Raw genomic sequence first — 10,911 nt, forward strand, 5'->3', positions numbered from 1 at the left:
GTGATCACATTTTAGTTGGATTTAATCCCACCTGAAGCAAAGAGGCCTGAACGCGTATGAGGCGCGTCAATGATGATACGTCATCTTTAATTGCCGTCGCCATGAAATGACGACTTTGAAGACTATCGTCTAATTTGTCTAGATGTTTGTCTTTCCTCGATAGAATTGTCTGGAATGCTAAACAGGAGTAAGGCTTTAGGACTGAGAAGGGTAAAAATAAAGAAATGACATTTGGTCATTGAGAAAACACTGTGTAGCATGTCTTGGGCGGAGCGAGGTTTTGAACGTGACGTCACTTAGTTACATGGCTCGACCATCTGCTTCATTAAAGACATCTTTCTGGAGTACAACTGAACGCACTGAAGTATCGGAGCAGTACGTCACCTCACTACTTTACTAGACTAAAACATCATCACCAACATAAACTCGTTTTAGTGGCGTATGTTGAAGTCTTTGGCGATAGTTTAGCTTAGCTTGCTAGTTGCTAACAAAGCGACGCGAAAGTGATCAACACATCGCTAAGCAGAACCCAAACATCAGTTTAAAGTGCTGTGATTATCGATTGAAAATGTGTAAAGTCGAAATGCTAAGAGCGTTGCTGAATCAGCGAATAAGTGCGGCTCTTGAGGAAGTGATTGTAGTGTTTGAAGGAACAATAGCCGAGTACGAAGAAGAACTTTCTCGAACAAAACAGGAGAACGAGCGACAACGGCAACTACTGGACGCTGTTTTCAAGAAGCCCCGAGATGAATTACACAGAGCAGGTTTGTTCGTCTTTGTCACTTTTTTCCTCTCACTTATTTGGGGTTTGGATCTCAGTGGCGACGTGTGTTTTGTTAGTTGCCATGCTTGTTTCGTCCCACATTTCAGAACCATGCTTTTTAGGTTTATTGAAGGCTACATTGTTGTTTGTCTGCGATTGGCTTTACCCTAATGCGGATAAGTAAAAAATACAAAATAAAACAGATGGATGAACACCCATCAATTCTTCTTCCTTTCCGGAGTGATGTGTCAATGTCGACCTTCACGTGAAGACACAGCCTGTACAAAAAAAACAATACAGAATGTCCTACCCGCACATCTTTGTCCTTGCACACGCATATCCCCTGTTGTCTAATAAAAAAACTGCCTCATTGGCACATCTATGTACGGGCAAACAAAAACCTTGATAGCAGTATGAGCAAATCAATGGTAATGGTAATGGACTGCTTCTTAATTGTAGGATTATGTGAAAATACAGTGCTCTCCTATTCATTCAAGTCAAGTCAAGTTTATTTATATAGCCCTTAATCACACAAGAGTCTCAAAGGGCTTCACATGCCCACAGTTGACAAATACCAATGACACCCCCTGATCGAACCACAACAGGGATTAAAGGTTAAAATCATAAGAGAACTTAACAGTGAAGAAGAACAAGGAGAGGTAACAAAAGTGACTCCAGAATGTCTGCAAGAATGCACTAGTGATGAAGTCGGAAAAACATGAAGACTCTGAATTCTTTGCCAAACTTTGTTTTTGTCTTCTTGTATCCTGCAGACATCAGTGAAGCTCTTCGCCACCCTGAGCAACACGAACCAGAGCTCTCCCACATAAAAGAGGAAGAGGGGCCAGAGCACCCCCATGTTAAAGAGGAAGAAGAGGACAATATCACCAATTTGCCATTCACTGTCATCCCTGTAAATAGTGACGAGGATGAAGACAAAGTGCCAAGTGAGAAGAACGAAGGAGCTGAACCTCCATGCAGTAGCTCAAGTCAACACATCCCAACAGAAGGTAATAGAGACCACTGTGGAGGATCACAAGGAGTCAGCCTCCGAGGACCAATCTCAGATGGCAACGGCACAGCATCACACTCTCCCGACACTGACGATGAACACTCTAAAGGTGATATGACATATCACACTGACAACAAAAGGTTGACGTGCTCTCAATGTGTGAAAACATTTGCTGCCAGGCATAATTTGAACCGGCACATGAGAACGCACACGGGAGAGAAACCTTTTTCCTGCTCTGTCTGTACCTTAAGTTTCACTGACAGGTCAGGATTGATTCAACACACAAGAACACACAGTGGGGAGAAACCCACTTTTGTTTGCTTAGTTTGTCGTAAAAGGTTCACACAAAGGGGAAGTTTAATTAAGCACAATAGAACACACACGGGAGATAAACCTTTTACATGTTCAGTCTGCAACTTAAGTTTCGGTAATCGTTCAAGTTTAAGAACACACACAAGAACACACACTGGGGAGAAACCCTTTGCCTGTTCAATTTGTGGCAAGAGATTCTCTGTAAAGGGAAATTTAAGAGCACATACAAGGGTACACACTGGAGAAAAACCTTTCACCTGCTCAGTCTGCAACATAAGTTTTAGGTATCGTACAGGATTGATTCAACACACACGAACACACACTGGTGAGAGACCATTTTGCTGTCTTGTCTGTGGCCAAAGATTTTCTCAAAAGCAGAATTTAACATCACATACAAGAATACACACTGGCGAAAGACCTTTCAGTTGCAGTGTGTGTGACAAAAAATTCAATGTTAAGTATCATGTGAAGAGACACAAGTGTGTTGGCAAGAAGAGCAGCAATCAATGAAGCTGCAAAGATTTGAAGCAAACTGAAAAAACGTTTCACTATTTAATAAACATTAGTTTGACTGCTTGTGGTAATGGTGGAAACGTGTATTTACGATATTGAATAAATAACCCTGTATTCATAAAGTAATTTGTGTCTGTCTTTGGTGTAAATGTTCTTTGTACAGTTCATTGCTAGGTGCAGTTCGTGGCAGATTTGATGTTCCTGAACATCCTAACAAAACTGCTTTCATCTTAGGCCGATCGCACACATAAATATCCTGATTTTGCTCCTTGCCAGCCAAGGACGTCAAATCTGACAAGTTTAGCTCGTGTCTTGTCAGCTTGTCCTACACACTTGGAAATTTTTTTTTGCTGTGCCTCAGTTAATGAAAGAAAAACCCACAGTGGTCACAGAAACAATATTTGTGTGTGTGTGTACCGGGCCGTAGTTACCAAAACGGCAGCACGTTGTGAGCATAAATCAAATCTTTATCCTTGACAGAGGATGCACAAAAACATGGCCCTGGCTTTATGCTACAGGGTGGTATGGGGTATATGCCACGGAAGAGGCGGGACTGTTTTTTTTTGCACAACAGTTTGTTTCCGGTTCGGTTTGCGACGGGTGGGCTGCGTCAAAAATACTTATGCTTCCGACTATGTGCCCCTGGCTTGTGCATTCGCAACCCGGACCGGAAATAAACTGATGTGCAAAATCACGTCCTGCCTCTTCGGTGGCATATACCCCATTCAAAGCATGAGCAAATTTTTGTACCATTTTGAAATCAGCAAAGTACCTTCTGTAGGCCTAGCCAAGTCATTGCTTTCTTGTTACTACATTTGTACATCATATGATAGGGGGTAGGCTTTTTTTTTTCTTCTTTTGAGGTTATCACCGAAATTATGAATAATTTAATACTCAACTAGAGTGGAGCTAATATGACCAAACTTTATAGTTGCTGTCAAATCTTGCAGCATTTTGTACTAAATACTAATTTGAAAGATTCATTTGATAGGAGAAGATCAGTAAGCAACATATTACGATAGTCAAGGTTGACTGTCACAAATGCATAAACTTTGGCAGTGGCCCTTACTAGGCAGACCTGAAGCTGGAGCATCACTACTATGAAAACTTAGTGTAAGGAAAAGACAGGATGTTCAAAAGGCCAGGGTGTTTCTGTTCGTGTAGTTGTAGCACTCTGGTGGTCAATGACCTATAATTTTAATTATGCATCCTTTTGGGCCAACCAAGGTCTCGAGCCAGGCTAATTTTATAATAAAAACTAGCCTTATTTTTGCTCAAATGGACAGTTATGTACTAGGGTTTTCGAGAGTCACTGTCCAGCCTGTTTTACATGTATATCTCCTCCAACACACCTGAATGATATAACTGCTCACTTAATTCAGCTGTGTTGAAAGAGGAAGACATGTAAACACAACAGGCTAGTTAGTTATTAAAAAAAAGAGAAAAAAAAAAAAGAGCAAAGAATCGAATACATCACACCAGATGCTTGAAAGCCCCTCTCCCACCCCATTTACTTGGCGTTTCGTAGTTTGTCCAAGTGGTGTTGCCGTTGAACTTCCGCAACTGCTCTACTTCCGTAAACGTTTTGCGTTACTACCCGGGCCCCATTGAAAAATTCTTGCCGAATTCATACAAAATGGTCTTAAACCTCGGCACAGAACGCGCCATTACTGATTTACAAGGAGTAAAGTCATTAAGTGAATCGTCAGATGCGTGTGCACTCATCTCAGTGTACTTTTAAGCTTCTCACGATAGCTTACCTTGCTTACCTTGCTAGCTGCGAAAAAAGACGTTTGTTAACAGCACATCGTTACCCAGCGACCAAGAGCCGAGTGTAAAGTGTTGGTCATTATCGTGTGAAAATGTGTGCAAAAGGTGTGAAAGGTGACTACGAGGAGGAACTTTGTGGAATAACAGAAGAGAACCAGCGACAAAGTCAACTACAGGACGCTGTTTTCAAGAAGCCACAAGTTGTGTCATACGGAGCAGGTCTGCGCACTTCTTAGTTTCAAATGCTCAGCAAATAATGTCTTTAAAATACATTTGTTTCTTTTCTTTTCTTCTTTTTTCCCCCCCAATGGATTCTTCAGTTGTGAAGTTGTACATGCGGGCGCCGTGTGACGCAATTGTCTCGTAATTTTTTGGGGATGTCGTCATTTGATGGAGACTCAAGTACTAAAGATGATTAAAAATGCGACTACTGTATATATGTACCAGAAATATTACAGTTACCACAAATGTCCACTTTATGCTTTATGTTTTAAATTAAAGACACCCATGAAGAAGATCTTCACGCTGAGCAACAGGAGCAAGAGACCTCCCACTTTAAGGAGCAAGAGGAGCTACAACCCCACTGCATAAAAGAGGAAGAAGAGGAGCCAGAGACCCTGGACATTATAGAGAAAGAGAGCCCGGAGCCCCCAAGCGTCGATGAGGACATGAATGATGATTCCCCCGACATTAAAGAAGAAGAGGAGGAGGCCGATATCACCAAGTTACCCTTTAATTGTGTCATTGTCAAGATTGAAGGTGATGATGATGAAGATGAAGGTGATGCAGACCACTGTGGGGGATCACAAGGAGGCGGCCTCTTAACTCCACTATCAGACAATGACAACACAACATCCCACTCACCTGTCACTGACGATGAGCGTTCGAAAGGGGATGCGATGCGTCACACTGACGGCAAACGCTGGGAATGTTCTCAGTGCGGCAAAACCTTTGATGCCAAATATACTTTGAAAGTACACATGAGAACACACACTGGAGAGAAACCCTATTCTTGCTCAGTCTGCAATTTAAGTTTTAGTGTTCGTTCTTCATTGGTTAATCACATGAGAACACACACCGGGGAGAAACGTTACACCTGCTCAGTGTGTGGTAAAAGGTTCGCCCAGAAGGGACAGTTGACAACACACACAAGAATACACACTGGCGAGAAACCTTACGTCTGCTCAGTCTGCAATTTCACTTTCAGTCTCCGGTCGTCCTTGGTTAAACACATGAGAATACACACTGGAGAGAAACCTTACGCTTGCTCAGTCTGTAGTTTAAGTTTCAGTATTCGATCGGGATTAGTTCGCCACTCAAGGACACACACGGGTGAGAAACCTTTTGCCTGTTCACTGTGTGGTAAAAGATTCACTATAAAGGGAAGCTTAATAACACACACAAGAACACACACAGGAGAGAAGCCTTTTGCTTGCTTGATCTGCAATTTAAGTTTCATTGACCATTCAGGGTTACTTCAACACAAAAGAACACATACTGGTGAGAAACCCTTTGCCTGCTCAATTTGTGGGAAAACATTCTCTTTAAAGGGAAACTTAACCACACACACAAGAACACACACCGGTGAGAAACCTTTTCCCTGCTCAGTCTGTGACTTAAGTTTCACTGACCGCTCAGGATTGCTTAAACACATGAGGACACACACTGGTGAAAAAGAGTTTTCCTGCTCGGTGTGTGGTCAGAGATTCTCTCAAAGAGGCACCATGACAAGACACTTGAAAAGACACACGGGTGAGAAACCGTTCAGTTGCAGTGTGTGTAATAAAAGATTCTATGATAAGTATGAGATAAAGAAACACAAGTGTATGAAGGCAAATAAAACAAGTCAGTGATGCTGCAGGACTTCAAATGAACTGTGAGGAAACTTTATAACAAGTTCAGAAAGTAAGCGGGAAAATACTTTTACAGTACAATTAAATTGTATTTCCTTTATATTCTTTTCTTATATACAAAATGGTATTTTGTTTTGTTTTTTAAATATGTTGCCTCTGGCCAGTTAGTGTCCATAAATAAACTGTATGTTGTTGTTGTACGTACTTTAATGTGTGTCTGATTGCTTCTACTGGACACCAGATTTTCATGGATCAATAAAGTATTATTTCCAAAACAGCCTGTACTTGCTAGACATTACTGCAGTTCCTTCAATGTTGCTAAGCCTCATGGCAATCTTCTTGAACCATTTTCTTCAGTTTTGGAGGGACGTCCAGTTTATGGTAATGCCACGGTCATACCATATAATCTCAACTTGACACAAAAGTCTGTAGATAGTTTTACCTATGGCGGCGAAGGGGTGACAGTGCAGATGTTAAAGCACCCCACACTCACACTTAACGTTTTTTTTAATTGGTTAACAAAATATGAACTGTTGTTATTTACTTACGCCTTTCAGAATTGTCAATGATGTCGCGCCGTTTCATCCTTCACTGCCCACCAGGGGGCGAGAAAACATCACATTAAGATTAAAAAAAAAAAAAAAAAAAAAAAAAAGGGATCCTGCGTTTGACCACAAATACAGTGGCAAAATATGGAATGAAGACAATCCTTTGACTAAAAGCAATAATCTCCTAGTTGTTTTCCCTTATGTTTCATTTACACAGCTTCTAAACAATATATATTACATCATTCATCATCATACATCATCATCATTGTGTGGACAATCCATCTTCTAGCCTGCTTATCCTCACAACTTGGTGGGTAGGCATGTGGAGTGCATTTCAAACAAGGCGTCAGTTGGCAGAAGCACATGTTCCAATACGTTAACACGGCATTCAATATAGGCATTCAGGTTATGCCACAACTCAGAAAGCTAATCACTACAGCCGAAAAAAATAAAATAAAATAAAATAAATAAATGAATAATGCGATTGGCTGGCAACCGGTCCAGGGTGTCCCCCGCCTCCATGCCCAGAGCCAGCTGAGATAGGCGCCAGCACCCCCCTGCGACCCTTGTGAGGAATAAGCGGTCAAGAAAATGGATGGATGGATGGAAATAAATAAATAAATCTATATCTATATCTATATCTATATATATATATATATATATATATATATATATATATATATACCAAAGCAAAGGTCATCATATTTATGGGTGGTGGTATGTACACAGAAATTCCACATCCACCTCAATTAATTCTATAATAAATGTCAGTAGTTCAGTACAAAAAGTGAAATTCAATTAATTCATTATACACATATGAACATTTAAAATTAATTGTAAATTTTGGTTTTATATTCTATCTTGATAGTTTGAATGGGTTTTTGTTAGCTGTAAGCTATAATAATCAAAATACACATTTAAATCATGCAGTATTCAAAATGTGTGTGATTTGACATATTGCTGTGTGGCTTGTATGTCATAATTCGGTCAATTTAGTATTTTTCACAACTCGATATTAAGTCCTCATATGTGCTTTTATTTATTTATTTATTTATTACAAATTGATCATATAAAATGATGAAGATGACGCTCTCTTTGATGTTGCAACGTTAATGACTCAACAAACAGACATTTTCCTTTGGTTCCTGAAAAGTGGGGGTTTTGAATTACGGAATTCAACCGAATTTTCTGGGATTTTCTAATTTTATTGACATGCACCTATCAAGTGTACTCAATGGGCGGACCCCGGTCTGGATATAGAAACTTTCCCAGAACTATTATTAGATTATATTGATGAAAACTTAATGTAACATTTAGAGAATTTACGTTCTGCTCTATGTATACAGGGTATTCACAAACGAGTCGCATTCATTGTACCTCCTTCCATGTGACATGACTCAGCCAAGCAAACTGTTAATTCGGAGAAGCTTTTTGAGCTGGGAAAGTGAGTGTGTGCAACGCAGGCAAGCGGTGTGGAAGAATTCCAATGAAAAAAAAAAAATAAAAAAAATAACTCATGTTGTGCTTTGGTGTGAGGGTGAACTAGCTCTGTTGACTGTGCCATACCTAATTTATCTTTCATGTACCAGGCTGCATATGCCAGCAGTTCTTCAAAAATCATACTGATTATTATTTGTAGCCAAAAACTATTATCCATTCAATTTGTATACCACTTTTACTCAATAGGAGCATTAAACCATTAATAACCATTACCATTAAAAAAACCCAAATGTAATAGGAGGGCACTGATATTTTGCAAAAAAAATAAAAAATCTCTGCAATTGCACACACGCAGACATACACATAGATCAGAGGGGTCCAAACTACGGCCCGGGGGCCATTTGCGGCCCGCCGTCCATTTTTCAGTGGCCCGCGACATATGCTAAAAATGTCATTTGACTCAGTTCAAATAAAATAAACAAAATAAAAATGTTTGGAGATGGTCAAAGTAAGAAAAACAGGTTCCATTAAACTAATGAAAAAACTAAAACAAAAATTCAAAAAACAATTTTGTTACCAAAACAAAATAAAAATGAAAATGCTTTTTAAAAAGCGAAAACAAACTGAAACTACGTTTTATGTTTACAAAACTAACTAAAACTAACTATAATTACAGCAAACATGTCCTTTCTATAGTCTTTGGAAATTAATTTAATGCACGAGCCTTTGGGGATGATTTTAAATGTGATTTTTAGTAGATTTATTTTGATATAAACCGGAATAATGACGTTTGAAAGTATGTCACACAGAAGTGACGTCATCTAGCAGCAGCCAATAGAAAAGCACCTTCAGGTGACGTTGCGCCCATGGTGTTTTTTTAAATATTGCGCACAAGTATTACACATTTTTTTAAACTAATACTAATACTGAAACTAACAAACTAAACTAAAACTAAACATTTTTTTTTTAAAGAACTAAACTAATAAAAACTAACAGAACCACCCTGAAAACTAATAAAAACTTACTAAAATGAAAATTCCAAAACTATAATAACCCTACTGCCATATTACAAATAAATTAGTTTATATACAGTACTGTAGCATTTTTCTAAATATGCAAAAGCACAAATAAATTATTTGTACAATATTTAGGACTAAACGCAATTTCTCTTCATAACATTATGTGGCCCTTGCGTCCTTCTGATTTTCTGTATGTGGCCCTCAAATGAAAAAGTTTGGACACCCCTGACATAGATGAACACATGCACGTGCACACGCACGGCATACAGTATCAAAGCATCTCAACGACAATCAAAATAAATCCCTTTGTCCACCTCCATTTTATCACAGACCAATTTCTGTTCTGCAGTGGTCAGCAGCAAGAGGAGGAGAAATGAAACAGCGAGCGTTTTTTTTTTTTAGTTTTTATTTCTTACATTACAAATATGACATACATTTCTTACTGTGTTACATTCATAAAACCATTGGGACACCATGCTATTGAAAAGTATGCACAATCTACTATATCCTTGATACACTTTTCAGCCATATTGCCCAGCTGTGTGTATTGGAAATTATAGGAATTAGGGCAAATTAAAAAACAAAAAAACAAAAAGAAGAAAAGAAATAAAAGAAAACGCTGGGCCATGTTGACCTGGAGTGGACCAGCCATTCCCAAAACAGCACCTGGAAAAGTCGGCAGCTTCTCTGTTTCAAGATCATTTGAGATGGATAAGTGGAAAAGTGCGGTGTGGTCTGATGAGTCCACATCTCAAATTGTTTTTGGAATTTATGGACATTGTGTCCTCCTGGCCAAAGAGGTAACGGAGCATCTGGATTTTTATCAGCACAGAGTTCAACAGTCAACATTGTGAATTTGCTTCAATTAATTATATCCGGGACAATACGTTTTAATTATATCCGGGACAATACGTTTTAATTATATCCGGGACAATACGTTTACATGTCATCGAATATTTTTAGAATCGATTATTCAATCGGATGGTTGTTCGTCTCTGTGTGCCCTGCGATTGGCTGGCAACCAGTCCAGGGTGTACCCCGGCTACTGCCCAAAGCTAGCTGAGATAGGCTCCAGCACCCCCTGCGACCCTTGTGAGGAAGAAGCGGCCAAGAAAATGGATGGATGGATGGATAATTCTCACCACATATACCTCACCAACTACATTGAAACAAAAGCAGCACATGATGGAGAGAACATCGTCGGACTTTTGGAAGATATTCACAGAAGCTTTAATAAAAAAACGTAATTATCTTGGCAAAATCGACAATCAAATCAAGGACGTTGTCTCCTCTTCCATGTCCACAGTTTACATCCCCCAAGTGAGTGAGTCCCCTTTGCTTCCTGATATATAGCTCAGACATTTATTACCTCGAATAAATTATGACCTTTTGCTAATGGTCCAACTCCAAATCCATGAAACTAGCAGCCAAAGAAACACAACAATGCACGCCAGGAATTCAAACATTTAAATGAAGACTAATGTCCAGAGCAACGGTGAGAATGGTAAGGAGGTGAAGAAAAGGATCCAACCACATTGGAATGGGTGGATAAAAGTGTCATGTGATAGAAACATTTCTAAAAAGATGAAGTGGAAAGTTTGTAAGACAGTGGTGAGGCTGGCCATGATGTCCAGATTAGAGACCGTGGCACTGAGGAGAAAACAGGAAACAGAGCAGGAGT

At 39.5% G+C, this 10,911-nt stretch overlaps 2 protein-coding genes across 3 annotated transcripts; both read left to right on the forward strand.

Moving 5' to 3' along the window:
- Positions 1-120: 120 nt before the first annotated feature.
- On the forward strand, positions 121-2,726 carry LOC144017335 (uncharacterized). The gene is made up of 2 exons (XM_077518783.1): positions 121-764; positions 1,537-2,726. The coding sequence occupies exons 1-2, from the start codon at positions 569-571 to the stop codon at positions 2,595-2,597; spliced, it is 1,257 nt and encodes a 418-aa protein (XP_077374909.1). The 5' UTR covers positions 121-568; the 3' UTR covers positions 2,598-2,726.
- A 1,437-nt stretch (positions 2,727-4,163) lies between these two features.
- LOC144017330 (uncharacterized) lies at positions 4,164-6,557 on the forward strand. Of its 2 annotated transcripts, XM_077518779.1 has the most exons (3): positions 4,164-4,589; positions 4,691-4,772; positions 4,872-6,557. In XM_077518779.1, exons 2-3 carry the CDS (start codon positions 4,748-4,750, stop codon positions 6,221-6,223), a joined length of 1,377 nt encoding a protein of 458 aa, XP_077374905.1. In that variant the 5' UTR covers positions 4,164-4,589; positions 4,691-4,747; the 3' UTR covers positions 6,224-6,557. The 2 variants fall into 2 exon arrangements, with proteins under 2 accessions (XP_077374905.1, XP_077374904.1); XM_077518778.1 differs by lacking the exon at positions 4,691-4,772.
- The last annotated feature ends 4,354 nt before the right edge of the window (positions 6,558-10,911 follow it).

This window comes from Festucalex cinctus, chromosome 4 (assembly GCF_051991245.1).
Source record: "Festucalex cinctus isolate MCC-2025b chromosome 4, RoL_Fcin_1.0, whole genome shotgun sequence".
Classification (NCBI taxonomy): Eukaryota; Metazoa; Chordata; class Actinopteri; order Syngnathiformes; family Syngnathidae; genus Festucalex; species Festucalex cinctus.

What these genes read in the sequence shown, in the direction of transcription:
- LOC144017335 (XM_077518783.1), top strand. Translation starts at nt 569, where the DNA reads ATGTGTAAAGTCGAAATGCTAAGAGCGTTGCTGAATCAGCGAATAAGT. An exon ending in AGATGAATTACACAGAGCAG is followed by an intron (nt 765 to 1,536) that starts GTTTGTTCGTCT and finishes TGTATCCTGCAG; the next exon opens with ACATCAGTGAAGCTCTTCGC.
- LOC144017330 (XM_077518778.1), top strand. Translation starts at nt 4,463, where the DNA reads ATGTGTGCAAAAGGTGTGAAAGGTGACTACGAGGAGGAACTTTGTGGA. An exon ending in AGTTGTGTCATACGGAGCAG is followed by an intron (nt 4,590 to 4,871) that starts GTCTGCGCACTT and finishes TTTAAATTAAAG; the next exon opens with ACACCCATGAAGAAGATCTT.